The 15,520-nt window shown below is 35.0% G+C and overlaps 1 protein-coding gene across 1 annotated transcript in view; it reads left to right on the top strand.

Moving 5' to 3' along the window:
- btv (dynein cytoplasmic heavy chain beethoven) overlaps nucleotides 1-15,033 on the top strand; it is an 89,716-nt gene extending 74,683 nt beyond the window's left edge. The window contains exons 68-76 of the mRNA XM_089236050.1: nucleotides 536-646; nucleotides 862-1,017; nucleotides 2,686-2,767; nucleotides 2,870-3,069; nucleotides 3,201-3,422; nucleotides 4,523-4,741; nucleotides 10,425-10,624; nucleotides 11,561-11,759; nucleotides 14,799-15,033. Coding sequence (XP_089092176.1) covers nucleotides 536-646; nucleotides 862-1,017; nucleotides 2,686-2,767; nucleotides 2,870-3,069; nucleotides 3,201-3,422; nucleotides 4,523-4,741; nucleotides 10,425-10,624; nucleotides 11,561-11,759; nucleotides 14,799-14,957 — 1,548 coding nt within the window. The 3' untranslated portion in view covers nucleotides 14,958-15,033. The remainder of the gene's footprint in view (nucleotides 1-535; nucleotides 647-861; nucleotides 1,018-2,685; nucleotides 2,768-2,869; nucleotides 3,070-3,200; nucleotides 3,423-4,522; nucleotides 4,742-10,424; nucleotides 10,625-11,560; nucleotides 11,760-14,798) is intronic.
- Nucleotides 15,034-15,520: the final 487 nt, after the last annotated feature.

Below are 15,520 nucleotides of genomic sequence, written 5' to 3'. Positions count from 1 at the left end.
TATGCTTTTGCAGAAGGAGAAGTCAAGTGTGTAAGCTTAGTTGCTGATGAGGGATTCTCAATGCACACTCGCTTTACCTAAAAAGAATCGAATCATCTGACATGACATAGCCAAGTCTCATCTCGTGGATGGAAGACTATACCAAGAAGATGCAAAGTAAGCAAATGATGCAACACATTTCAGAATTCATTTTAATAGTAATTACACCCACTATGCTTCAAAGCTTATTATATATAAAGGGCTCAAAAATTCATGTTTACCCCTGGCCTGAATTCATGAGGAATAGGCTTTGGTTTCAGATTTTGTTGAATATAATATTTAACCACATTTATAATATTTACCACAAATATAATATTTATTCACATTTTAACCATTAAAGAAAAACCTATGTTTATAATGAAAGCAAAAAACTGAAGGCTTTGGCATAATGCTACATTCCGAGTTGTTTTTTTTCCTTGACCCAACAGCTATTTAAGTATTTTGATAGTTTTAAATATCTAGTTTCTTCTTGATTTACCCACCCATTTTTTTAAAGGAATTTTCAGATGTGGAGAAATCAGAAAATTTCAGACTGTGGTTGACGTCTGAAGCCCATCAAGAATTTCCAGCTCACTTACTTGAGATGTGCACGAAAGTTACTTTTGAGGTATTTGATAATGGCTGACTGCATATGCAATTCATAAATTTAGAAAAAATAGATTTGTAAGTGTTGAAGTATTAACACAACAAATTTGTTGACTAGTGGCAATTTTTTTTTTTTTTTGCCACATTCTACATTCTTCTGCCTATGCTAACACACATTTAGTTGATATGGACTTGAATAGAAAAGCTTTGATTCTTTTCCCCCCTTTTATGTTGCAGTCACCACCTGGAATACGCAGAAATTTGATGAGAACATACGAGACTTGGACTAATAAGTACATCGCTAAAAATCCAAATCCTATCAGATGCCAAGCACTTTTTGTGTTATCATGGTTTCATGCAGTTATTCAAGAACGCCGGAATCATATTCCCCATGTAAGAAATCAGAAAAAATAAATCATGTCTTAATAAATAATAATTGACCTTTTTAACACATTTTTTTTGTATTTTTGTTTTTTCCTCAAGGTGCAAGATTCTAAATTTAATTTAGAAAACAAAAGCTTCTCTCATTTAAGCACTTATGCCATAAATTAATTATTTTTAATCACCCCTCCCCCCCCCCCCCCCATTTTCAAGGACGAAAAATAATTTTTTATTTTGTTGCTTTGTTATGGACACTTTGGTAAGTCTAGAAAACATATAGGAAAATATTATTTTGTAAATTTCTCGATTGATAGCTTTGAAGTGAAAGATCAGAAGGCAAAAAGGGGAGGATTTAAAAGAGAAAAATAATGGAAATCAACTCTGATCTGAATTCAGCCTGTAAAAAGGTGAATATACAAGATGCATTGGTAACAGGGCATATGGTATTTTACTGGCGAACCATTTATCCTAGAAGTACATTTCCTATCATGAAGAAGTCTCTAAATAACTTGTGGTACTCAGATATGTCATTCATGTTGCAAGAGGTTGTGCAGTTAAAATAAAAATGTTAACTTTTTTATACGAACACCCTGTGCTCAGGAACCCAATTACAAATTTGTTGGTTTGTCACTCCAGAAGCCAACAAAAAAGTTTCACATTTCTAAGTGCAATATTCACTAAGATATTGGAATTCGAAAAATGGAGGAAAGTTTGGAAAAAAACATTGTGTGTGAATGTGGTTAAACCATTTTATCCACATTTAATGCTGTTCCCCGTCCCCACCTTTCCTCCGTTTTTCGAATTCCAATATCTCAGCTAATATTGCCCTTAGAAGCATAAATGTTTTTGTTGGCATCTGAAGAGACAAACCAAAACTTTGTAATTGAGTTCCTGAGCACAGGGTGTCCATATAAAAAGTTAACACTTTATTTTAAAAACTATGCAACCCCCTTGCATCATGAATGATATATTTGAGTACTATATATTATTTGGATACTTTTTTCCAATTGGAAGTATACCTCTAGAATAAACAGTTTGCCAGTAAAATACCATACGCCCTATTACCTATGCACCCTGTATAGTTTGGCATTTGTAAATCTTTCTCAATTAGTTTTCATGATTCTTGTCAGATACCGGAGAGTAATAATGTAAAGTTTGATTCAAATTGTAGGAAACCCATAAAACTAGTCAAGCACAAATTGATTGAATGCATTGGACTGGGTTTATTCATCAACTTATTCTGCGCCAGTTATTATGCACAGAATGTGTGTGTGTACGTGTTGTGAGCCTAATGTGAAGTATGGCTCTGTGTAATGCTTGTTATGTGTAGTGCTGTCATAAATTTTTTTAACTATGAGTGAAATGTAATGATTGAATAATTGCACCATTGTAGATCTGTTGCTCTCTGTGGTGAGACTTTTCAATGGAGAGAACAGCTCGCATTTTCACCTCAGCGTTGGGGACCACAGAAAACCAGCTTCAGCCGCCCTTCACTGCAGCAACGGTGGGGGGTTCAAAACCGGGTCCTCACGGTGACCACTCGGCCACCACAGTGGCAGTTATGTACTGGTTATTCATTGCTATTAATTAAATAGTGAATAAATTTGCTTTCTATTAAAAATATATGAATTTATGTGTGGGTTTTCTTACTTTAAACTGGTTAGAAATTTTATCTTACAGGGATGGACAAAATTTTATGAATTCAGTTCAGCTGATTTAAGAGCTGCTGCTGATGTTATAGATCGCTTATGTTTAAAATCAGGTAAGAAAAAGAAATTTAAAGAGAAATTGTGCTAAAATATTTTTTATCATTTAAATTATGGTTTACATTAGTGACAATTTTTTTTAAATTGTTGTCAAAAAGCTCAGGAAATCCAATGGGATTATGTCCATGGCTTGTTCAACTCTGCAATCTATGGTAATCATATAGACAATCCTTTTGACTTGAGAGTGCTTGATGTGTATTTGAAGGAGTTTTTCAGTGGAAGAATAATAAATGGGTCTAGTACAAATAATGCCTCCCTTGCAGAAAGTATTACAGTGCCTGGGGCATGCGACTTTAAGGTAGTTTACAATATATTTTATTTTATAATTTTAATAACCAAAAATTTCCCAAATTTTTTATATTGTATGATTTTGAATAAAAATTTCGTTCTTGAAATTCTCTAAAAAAATTTTAACGTTTTTTTTGAAAGAGTTCTGTCAAGTATATCAAGACTTTGCCAGATGAAGATAAGTCAGAATATTTTGGTCTACCTGCAAACATAGAACGCACTGCTCAAAGAACTCACAGCAGCCATGTCATAATTCAGCTGAAACAGTTATCAAGAAATGTTGAAGCAGCAGATAAATTCAATGTCCAACAGTGGAACACAGAATTATCACCAATTTTAGTTTTATGGAAAAAGCTCAATCAGGTATTAGTAAAATCGTTGTGGGTATATCATTACTATGAGTGAAATTCAATGTTGAGGTATGTTTTTAGTTTGCAGGTAATCTGCTGCATTTATAGATGAACATCATCTGAGACTGGTAGGGACACCACTGGCAACAACAGCAAAATGTTTGGATTATTAATAAACACTTTGTCGAGGACTAGCATCTAGAATAGAATAGTGAGTGGCAGGGCCGTCTTAAGAGCATCATGGGTCCCCGGGCCAAGTGACTTTTCTGAGGCCCTATCAAGCGAATTCTCGAAAATTTCAACCACATTTAATTTTTGTGAGGCTCTTTCTTCTCTTGAGACCCCCGGGTTGACCCATGCATTAAGACGGCACTGGTGAATGGGGCCCTTGAACCTTTGGGCCGGATAAGAAGTGAGCCTATCAGATTCCCCTCCACCCTTCCACACTTTGTATTATCTCAGTCCCTCTTTATTTTCTTCATTGAAATAGCATAGTTCTAATATTCTTTTTCATTTTGATTGTAATACTGAAATTTTTCTTATCCCTACTGCTCTCTCTATGTTTTTGCCCTTATGTTGCCATTTATTGGTTGCATATGTAGATGACAAGGGGGAACAGTTTACTTCTTAAGCCTTGTTTACATTGAGAAAGATTGCTGGTTAAAGGCCAGTTTATTTCTTGATATTGAACTTGTGTGACAATTTTTTTTCCCCGTAGAGAGAAGAAATTAGTATTCTATTCTTTGTGAATTATATATTGGGGCTTCATACCTAATTTTTTCTCTCTTGGAAAATGAAGGAAACTGTCAGACATCTTGTGAAGTGTTAACTGGCTTTAGCAAAAATCTCTAATTTTTTAAGGAGGAATTTTAAAAAATTCCTTTTTTTTTCTAAATTTCCCATTTAAATGAGGCTTTAGTTTGAACAAAAAAGTATTTGTTTTTTTTTATTATTTTATGGAATCGATTCATTTGCTATTCTTTTACCAATTAATATATATTTGGATATAATATTATATAATTTCTTTTACAGAATTATCTTTCTTCATTTCAATGGGATGAATTGTATGTGTATATTTGCTGTTAAGTGTAGTTAATGTTTTTTTCCACTCAGGGTTTAGACTTGATACATGTGCAGTTGAAGCCTATCCACCTGTCTCAAAATGGATCAGACCTCCCAGTTGAAAGATTTGTTTTGTTGGAATACCAAAACGGTATATCTTTGGTACAAAGCATCCATCGATCTTTGACAGTATTAAGCAGAGTTATTAGGAATTCTGCACCTCTTGACAGCAGAACACGCACTCTTGCAACATCTCTTCTTCATAATGAGGTGAATGGTGGTATGAAATTTATTTGATTTGTTAAATTGAGGTCACCTTTGATGCTCCTGTGACTGAAGATATCTTATTACAACAGAGCAGTGGTTCTCAAACTTTTGTCACTCACGACTCCCTTTGTTCTATTCATGGGTTCATCTGCAGCTCCACAGAATAGTTTGGTATATCCATAAAAGAGCCACACTTCAAAGCATAAATAGGCACACACATCAATATTTCCAACTCATGACGCCCTTGACAAAGGTTGGCGATGCTGCTAAGAACAGTGACCCACACTTTGAGAAACACTGCAATAACAGATCCAGCTAAAAATATACACTCGGGCCTGATACACACTCGGGCCTGATACAAATCAATTCCATCATATGGATATTCCTAAAAATAATAATTGTGCAAAAACCTGTTTTTTTTTGTTTTTCAGTCATACAATATACCATGGCTAACAAGAAAAACCATGAATTTCCTTGTCGTTAGTAAAAAGTTAATGAATTCAGTATTTCGAACAATCTATTTTTCTGCTTGACGGATTATTCCACTTTTACCAAAATGTTGTTTGGTCACCATTTAATGTAGAGGTTTCTCTTAGTATAACATTAATACTGAATTCATTAATTTAATAAGCAATTTGAAATTCAAATTTCTGATGTAGCCTGCACTGTGTGAATGCATTGTTGAACACGCCCGATTTACAGATAACCTGCTTTTAGATAAAAGCAGGTTATGCTAGTGTTTCTTAACTTTTTTTAGATCATGATTCAGCCACTCTGCATTGCAAGGGCATTGTGCTGGAATCTAATTATGTGAGTCCAGGTTGGAACTCAGTTGATGCACAGTGGTGGTTGGCTTTCTGCAGTTTTCAACTTCGAGATGTGAATACAAGCCCGTCTTTTACTTAAAAAGTCTCTCTGCAGAGAGCAGGCACATGTAAAACACATGAAACTGCAAGAATTTACTAATTTTGCAAGCAAAATATGGAAGGAAAATGGCAGCACTACCAAGAACACGAAATGAGCACAATTCTGACAACATAAATACATTAGGGTGCACACATACACCCAGAACACACATTTCAGCATGTAGAAATTTGTGTATGAGGAGCATGAATGGTTAAGTAGTAGTAGCCATGGTCCACTTTGGACCTTATTTTCTTCTTGTGGCCCCTATTCTAATTAACTGTAGAAGGGCTCATCAAAGAACCTAGCCTAGGGGACCCTGCTACAGGATGTGGGGCTATGCATTTGAGTGATGCTCTGCACAGTTCCAAAGCACTTAAGTGGCTGGCTACATATTTGTAAACATATTTGTACATATTTAATTTTGTAAATCAAGAAAGATGTCATTAATATCTCACATTTTTATACAAATACAAATACAACGCCACAACAGGTAAATTGCCCAACGAGATGGCTGACTTAAGAACATCATGGATCCCCGAGCCATATTTTGGAGGCTACTACTGCTACACCACACATGCACCCCTCCCCCCCCCCCCGCAGAACCCCCAACAAATCGGTACATGCGGGAGTGTATGTGTACGTGTAGTGGAACCTGACATGAAGTTTTTTTTGTTTCCCTGTAATGCTTGTTATGTGTAGTGCTGCCATCTGCCACCAGTTTTTCTAACTATGAGTGAAGTGTTATGATTGAATGATTTATCGTTGTAGGACTGTTGCTCTCTGTGGCGAGACTTTTTAACGGGGGGATCGGCTCGCATTTGCGCCTTGAAGTTGGGAACCACAGAAAACCAACTTCAGCCGACCACCACTGTGGGGTTCGAACCTGGATCCTCGCATCGCGAGTCTGTCACTATAACCACTTGACCACCACAGCGGCAAAAGTGTAATTTTCTGGAGGTAGGTGGATTTGAACTCATGTACCCTAAACTCTTCCCATCTCTAACTCGGTTTCTTACCAACCCACCACTACAGCACTCTATAAAAGTTATAAAGGGTGGTTGATGACGCAAGCATTATTCAAACCTCTCAGCACTTGTCATCAAACCTGAACCCCCCCCCCCATCAATACTGATCTACTACTTGAATGACCCCTTTGCAATAAAGCTGTGGTGGTTTTCAAAGTATATAACACATTTCTCCACATCATTTCTAAGCATAAAAGTTCCAGTTATGAGAATCAATGTAAAAATATGTCCAACCCGCCAAAATTTATTGTTTGATTTTTGGCCCGCTGCTAAAAATGTTTGGCTATCACTGGGTTAGGATCAGGGTTGTAAAAAACCCGGGTTTTTTTGGGGAAAATTGAATTTTCTTTTTCCACAACCACAAAATATCTAATTTAAACATGTGTACATCTTACATTATGCCTAAATATATATTTTTAGTGCATGTTAAACTATGTATTTGATTAATAAAATTGGGAATAATAAAATAAGAGAATAATTATTCACTTACAGCCCAGGCGGGATTTTTTGGCAAAATGGGAGGAAAGTTGAATTTTCTTTTTCCACAACTTCAAAATATGTAATGTAACTTAAACATGTATGTACAACAGGGTGGGTTGAAAAAAAATGAAGTTTCATTTTCAAATTGCTATAGTGTGGAAAAGTTGCCTCTTTTAATAAGAAAAACAACATAAAAAATTTTAAGATCAGTTGATATCTTCCGGTCGCGCATAGTACTTAAAGATTATGAAAATTGACAAAATTGAACATTTTTCTTAATTTTTTAATATTACTTAATAAAGTAAAGTCGTGCAATGTGTTTGAAAAACTGGAATTGACTAAATTTTTGCAAGTTTCATTGTGCAAAAGTTAGACTTGAAACATGAACACTTGGAAAAGAAACAATAGAAGAAACTGTAAACCAGTAAATCCTAGTCAATTTTGGTAACTATCATGTAAAGTACATACACTCTCCTACTTTGGATGGTTGATTGGATAGAGTGTAGGTGAAACTCATCATGTGCAGCCACCTCTTCATGGTAAATTCTGGGTCATTTTGTTATGCAATGAAACTTGCAAAAATTTGGTCAATTTCAGTTTTCTGAACACATTGTGCGACCGATAGACATTGCAATATCAATGATGTTTTAATTTATTTTACTTTATTGAACCATAAAATAAGCATAAAAAACTTTTGCACATCGATCATCAAATTTTAAGTAATATGTTCAATTTTCATAAACTTCAAGTACAATGCATGGAAGATGTCAATCGATTTTAAATTTTTTTACATCATTTTTCTTTCTATTAAAGGAGGCTACTTTTCCGCACTATAGCCATTTTCAAATAAAATATTTTTTTTCGACTCGCCCTAATGCACATACTTTATGTGTACATCTTATATTATGTCTAAGTATACATTTTTGGTGAATGTTAAACTATGTATTTGATCAATAAAATTGACCATGATTATAAGTAAGGGAATAATTGTTCACACACAAACACACCCACTTCTGTGTAACTATATCTGAACCTTGAGTTGTATGCAGAACTGCAGCAAGAAAATTGTGGTAAAATAAATGAATTTGGAGATAATGAAAATTCTGAGAAATCAGAATGGTGCCTAAATTTTTTTGTTCTCCAAATTTTTCAGACCCTGCAGAAAATGTAACCAAAAGTGTCCTGATAAGTCAAAAATAAAACCTTTCAGCTATGTAACCAGAACCACAGTTTTTTTTTATAATTGAACCCAAACTTTCAGGAGCTAAAGTCTTGCGTGCTTCTCTTTTTCTTAGATTCCTTACTGTTAAAGAATATCCCTACTTCATTAAATTAAATTCTGAAATATTTTTAAAGGAGCAGTGATAATTAAAAAATGATCTGGCTAAAAGGAGGAGATAGCCGTCATTCTGAGGATTCATTACTCTGGAGATGTTTTCCACTTGTCCAAATTAGCCATTTTTGGGAACTTAAAACTACAGAATAACTTGAATTATCATTAAACATAACTGTCAATAACATTATTATATATTGATTTCACTTTATACAAGAAACCTGTCATGTATAGCAACAGACCTACAGAATACCTTCATCTGGCTGACGATTTTAACAGGCAAATTTTCTGGGTCGGACTTATATTACCAGCATCTTGAAAAATCAAGATAAGGCTTATTTTTTGCTTAGGAGTTATTTTCACATAAGAAAAACTATACTTTTCGTTCTGTTTCAATTGAAGATGTTCGTTGCCAATGTTCAATTCAAGAATCCCACAGTTATTTTCTTTTCATTATAAGATAATGTTATTTTTGTCTCTTGATATTTCAGTTATGAAAGTCTGATGTACCTGTATAAAACTTATAAAAAAGTATTGCAAAAACATGTAAATATTTTTTAAATGAAAATTCAGTTTGCATACATTGGTTCGCTTCTTCACAGATGCTTCAATTTATTTATACAAAGATTTGTGTGTGTGTGAAAAATTATTGTGTATTATAAATAAATTTCTGTAGGTATGCTTATCACATATATCAGGTATATTTTTTAAACTAAGGTCTATGGTTACAATTTTCTGTTTGTGATTTCTTGTAAAATATTTTAATACGTGAATCTCATACCTAAATGCTTACATAAAAAAGGTAGAAGAATTATAAAAAGGGTGTTTGTGATTCCAAGAAATTATTTATTATCACATTTTTGTTCCTAAAAAATCATTAAAAAATATTTCAAAATATACATATTCTAAACACTGCACTATGCAGCAATTTTTGGAATACATAAACTAAGCTCAAACTAAAATTTTAACCTGAAAGTAACACATTTTCTTTGAAAACAAACAATATTCCCTAAAAAAACCCATTTTCCCCAAAAAAACCCAGCCCGGTAGGGAAAATGGGTATCTACCCGGGGAGCAAATTTGACAATCCTGGTTAGGATAGCTCTGGATTTCTTCTTCTGGGTGGGTGGTTTCTGCTGGATTCTGAAAGTATATATTCACACTTTTCCCCCATCTTTTTTTTTCAGACCGAGCATAACTGTGGTATCCTATTGCCATGGACAAACCATGTCCCACTCAAACACCCTTTCTTTTCATCTGAATTTTTTTACAGCTCTCTGTGGTCCCTTAACCACCTATCATGACTTCTTTTCACTCTTGGTCTCCCTTAGAATGTTCCAAGGTTGATAACCACCGGATTAGACCAAGAATTTCTGAATTTAAAATTTTTAAGATGTATCTAATGGAAATAATATTCACCTATTTCTTGCTAAGTGGCAATGCCAGCACAGATATAATAACAATATAAGCATCCACATTCCTCTCATTCTTATTTTCTTTACTGAATAATGAATTTTGGACAATGATTGTTCATCAAGCATAAAAAAAATCAGCTTTTAAATAAGAAATAAATTAGAGAGAGACATTTTTTTCTCAGCCCAAGATATTAAGGAAACAGATATTTTCTGGATGCTATGCTGAGGTGAATTGGGAAAGAAAAGTCATCTTGAAGGAAGTCAGGGTCATGTCTCCAGTGGTGTAGATGGTAGTGTGCTTTCCCGGTATGCAAGAGAACCTGGGTTCGAGAATTTTATTTCAGAGATCACCTCAGCATAATATCCAGAAAATATTTGTGTTTCCTTGAAGCAATAATTTAATTTGAACCTTTTGGATTAAGGAGTTCACATCAGCTTACCATATTGTTTGAATATTTTAACATGCTTGACGAAATTTTTCTCCTGGAATTTTATTTGAGAATAGATACTAATCTATTTCTTTTTAGACACCTCTGGCATGGCAGTTGTTGTGGGAAGGACCAGATGACCCACTTTTATACTTACGTGGTGTTATGAGAAGAGCTCAGGCATTATGTAGATGGTTGGACAGGATGGCTAGCAACACTCTTTATTCTGATCTTACTGACGTATCTGAATTATTTCATCCTGATGCGTTCCTAAATGCCTTGAGACAGCAAACTGCTAGGTTGGGATTTTTTTGAAACATAAAATATTATTTTTACACTGATTACATTAAGATCTTTTTTTCTCACTTTAATAATAATTATCTTAAATGGGACTTTTATGAGATAAATGAATTTTTCATTTTATAACTTGAATCTGATTTATCAGTTAACTTTACAGTGATACCTTGGCTAACAAAGATTTTTTTTCACAGTTTTTGGTTTCTTCTAAGAAATACAGGTTCGACTAACAGTTATTTTTATTGATAAGGATGCACATGAAAACCGTGTCCGGTTTTCATGGTTAATATTCCTTGGGAACTTCTAGATAAGGATGCACATACTAATCTTACACAGCCACGCTGTGAGGTGAATTTTTGCGACAATAATCATTTGATTACTGATTTCACTTGAGCTCGATTAATTATGTCAGCTTTGGAATTTCTTTCCAGATGCATGCCCACTTCTCTTTCAGAACATTTTCGAACCATTTCATGTGAAATGATAGATTAAGCAAACTGGAAATGCATAAAAAAATAACCTAGACTTGTTTTCAGTGCAACAGACTGATTAGTCTGGAGCTCATATTTTCCATCTGCACTTATGAGACAGCAAAAAATGAGCTGACTGCACCACATGTGGGGGCCTCCTATGAATGACTGGGTTGCATACATAGTGTAAAAAATAAAATGATCTCTCTAAGCTTGCAAAACTATTCATCATAGCATTCTGTCAGTGTTTTGTCTTTTGTTATAGTGCTTCTTGGTGTTTTATATACATCTTATCTTTAAATTTTGGTTGGAGTCTAGAACGAATTAAACAATTTTCCATAGAAACCTATGAGAATCGTGTTTTAACTAACAAATGGATGATTCTGGAATGAATTACCTTTGATAGCCAAAGTACCACTGTGCTTTTATAACAAAATGTAATAAAAGTTTATTTCCTGTTTTGCACAGATTAGTGAAGCAGTCCATGAGTGATCTGAAACTAGTATGCAGTTGGCAAGGGTCTATCACTGGATCATCTATATGTATGAAACTCACTGGTTTATACTTAGAAGGATGTTCTTTCGATGGCACTCATTTGACCAGGAGCAGCCATAATTCGCCCGTTATTGTAACAATGCCTCCATTCTTTGTTGCTTGGATTCCAGTGGTAAACATTCTTTCCCCTTAATCAAAATTTACTTTAATAGTATGATAGGTGATAAAATGAAGTTATACAGTATTTCAGCATGCTGAATGACTATATTTACCCATAAATGTATATTTTTTTCTCAGAATGGGATGTTTCAGAATGACTGATGAAATACATTTGTCTCGAAACACGTAACAAAAAACACGAGTTACCATTGGGACATTTGAATTGTCAACTAACATGTCTCCATCTATATCCAATTGAGCACTTAGAAGAAAACTTGTTAGAGAGGATTCAAAGGAGCCATTCGACTCCTCTTGGATCCACCTCAGATCTTTTTGAAACATATAAATCATGTAAAATTGATCATTAATAAAAATTTATATGCTGAGACACCACTGCTACTTAACCGTATATACATACAAATACAACGCCACAACAGGCAAAATGCGCAACGAGGTGGCTGAGAAAAAGATACCCATAACAAATATGGATGTCATATATTTCAAAAGTAAAATGCACGCATGCACCTCGTACGCATTCCTCAATAGAATTTCTAACGAATCAGTACATGTTGGAATGTGTGTTTTGAGTGTAAATGTGGCCCTAACAAATTTAAGCTATCAGAATCGTTCTTAATTTGTTTTCTTGCTGGTGCTGCCTTTCATATTTTGAAGTAAAGATGGTAAATGCTTGAATATTCATGTTATGTAAGTATCGTATAAAAGGACTGTCTACTCTCTGTGGAGAGAGAATTTAAAATGGGAGACCGGTTCACAATCACCACCTTGAAGTTGGAAAATCACAGAAAGCCAACTATATCACTGTGCATCAACAGGGTTCAACCCTGGAATCTCTCGATGAAAGTCCAGTATGATGCCCTCACAACACAGCGGCAATGTTGAGATATAGCATGTCCTTGTAAAATTAACGTCATGACAAATGTGTTTTCTATGTATTAAATGATATCAAACAAAATATTAGAATGTGCAACTTTTTTACTAGTTGAAAGGCAGTGTGGGAAACCTAAAAGAACAATCACTCGTTTTTAAATTTAATGCTGTAAACAGTAGTACACAGCTAACATGAAACTCTCATATTTTTTATTATCTAATGCTTTTGTTTTCTGAAAGACACTTTTTACTATAGCTACTTCTCATATCTGTAACAGGGATAGCCAGTTATACTACTAAACCACGTATTCCTTTGTGGAAATTCTAACTAATTGGTAAATGTTGGAGTATTCGTGTTGTGAACGCAACGTAAAGTTGTTTCTGTGTAATGCTTATGTGTAGTGTGCTGCCATCGAATTTTCGAACCATAAGGGAAGTGTACTGATTGAAGATTTTTAACATTGTAGGCCTGCTGCTGTCTGTGGCGAGACTTTTTAAAGGGGAGATCAGCTCGAAGTTGGAAACCGCAGAAAACCAACTTCCGCCGACCACCACTGTAGCGACAGTGGGGTTCAAACCTGGGTCCTGTCACTTTGACCAACACAGTGTCATAGCCAGTTATACTTCTGATATCATTCCAAACTCACACACCACAAAAAAATTTACTCTATACAATAATGTTCTGCAGAATTCTGATAATTATTTCTGAAAATAAATGGCAGCACGTAACACATGCGTCTTTAGACTACAACAACTCTGCATTGACCTCATAAATATTCCTCTGGGAAAAGAGTGAGATGGCTTTTTTCTCATCCCAATACATCAAGGAAATACTTTTTCTGGATATTATGCCAAGGTAACTCATAAGAAAAGTCATCTGGTCTCCACTGGGAATCCAACCCAGGTCGTCTTACGAACTGGCAAGTGTGCTACTATTTACACCAGTGGAGAAATGATGCTGCCTTTCAAATTCTACGCACTGCAGGGTGAATCCTTAGCATCCTGCAGAGGACCAGAGTTCAATTCCAGGCACAGACCATGTGACTTCTGAACCAAGTTCACCTCGACATAATATCCATACAGGTCTATTTTTTCGATTTATCTGATTTCTCTTTCGATTTTTTCTGGAAATTTCTGATGAATTGTGGCACATGCCCGAATGTGTGGCATTTATGTTGTTGCAGTTTCATGTTTTTGTGGTGCTGTCATCTACGAATCACACGTTTCTCTCTCGTCCATATTCCTCTATAAACCCAAAATGTTTCACATTGTTCTGCAACGAGCTCTCGGCTGACTGGAAATATTCTGCAGTAAATAATCTCATAATTTATCTTGAAATTGTTCCAGATTATTCTGCAGCAGCACTGATTGTTGTATGACATATATTGCAGATTTTGGCATATTCTGCTTTGGAGGTAAATAGGTACATCAAAATGTGCTGTGTACCAAATGTAAAGTTTGTTTCTGTGGAAGGCTTGCAAAGTGCTGCCAAATTTGGAAGCAGACAAATTGGCTGGGTGTTTTTTGCTTGCATGAATTTTTAAATAATGTAAGCTTGACCTCTCTTTATGGAGAGACTTTTTTTAAAATTGAATATCAACTCACATTTACACCTCGAAGAGTGCTGCCATCTGTCTTTTATATTTTGATCTGAAAGCAGTAGATGACTTATGTTAAAGGTCTGGCAGCCTTCTGCAGACACTCTTTTTCATATGGGAGCCCAGCCCGCATTTGCAGCATGCACTTAGACTTCTACGGAGTCTTCGACTGTTCTACTTCTAGCACAACTCTTTCTTTGTGACATGTTCTACTCATTCATTGTATGTTCCGAGATATTCAAACTGAACCGAATCATCTTATATTGAAGAGAGATGGTAGCGATCAAAATATTCATATCTTGAAGAGTCTAACACAAAGCGGCTGACAATAAACTGATTTATTAATCATTGAAGTTTCTGGGACCACATAACTTAGTGAGACGAGTTATTCTGAATTGACTGTAATCACCCCCCCCTCCCCCACTCCATGTGTAGTGTCCTGTATATAGCTGATTTCTAAGTGCATAGTTTGTATTAAAATGTTAACTGAGGAATATTTTTCTTGTTGCTTTAAAAAAAAAAACCTGTTCTAATATTATTATTAAACTCCTTATTTTTGTCATCAGGACTCCAGAGGTCCATATGCTAGCAATGAGCTGGTATCATTGCCTGTATATTTTACATCGGAAAGAGACAAGGTTGTGACTTCAATAGATGTGCCTTGTGGTATAGATCAAGACTCATGCATAAAATTCGGAGCGGCACTGTTCATCAAAAACAACTAGTCACACACATTTCGTATGTATATGGATGTGTATTCGCCATTGTATTTATTTACGGGAAATAAAATTATATTGTGAATGTTTCTTCTCCCCCCCCCTACAACTTTAATATGAAGTTTCATAATTCTCTTATACAGTGAAGTGAGTTTAACATGGACACCTGCTCTGAACAGAACAGAGAAATAGTGTTGTAGATAATTAATGCTGTTTCAATCATGGGGTAGGGCTAGAATTTTTTTAACTTTGCATATTTCTGATGCAAAATATATGAATTTTTTTGCTATCCCATCTTCAAGGTCAAAAAGAAAAATATTTTTAGTGTTTAGACCATATGCACATTTCTCCTCCTCTTCATGTTAGAGACGGAATTTTACAAAGTAGACCTGTTGCATGCTAGTCTTGACCTCAAGTTCTCCTTCCACTGTCCTTTACCTTCTCAAGAATAACATCGCAGTGATTGTTATTGTTTATGTTGTCACTGGTTTTGGGAGTGAGTGGGATTGGGCTTGCGAGTGGCAGATTTACTATTAAAATTTAGTAAAAGCCTGTTTTACATTTCATTTATG

This window comes from Pholcus phalangioides, unplaced genomic scaffold (assembly GCF_987345545.1).
Source record: "Pholcus phalangioides strain wild (caught in Gottingen) unplaced genomic scaffold, Ppha-v1.0 ptg000009l_1, whole genome shotgun sequence".
NCBI lineage: Eukaryota > Metazoa > Arthropoda > Arachnida > Araneae > Pholcidae > Pholcus > Pholcus phalangioides.
Note: the sequence above shows the minus strand (reverse complement) of the source record. Positions and strands in the feature narration are given on the sequence as shown.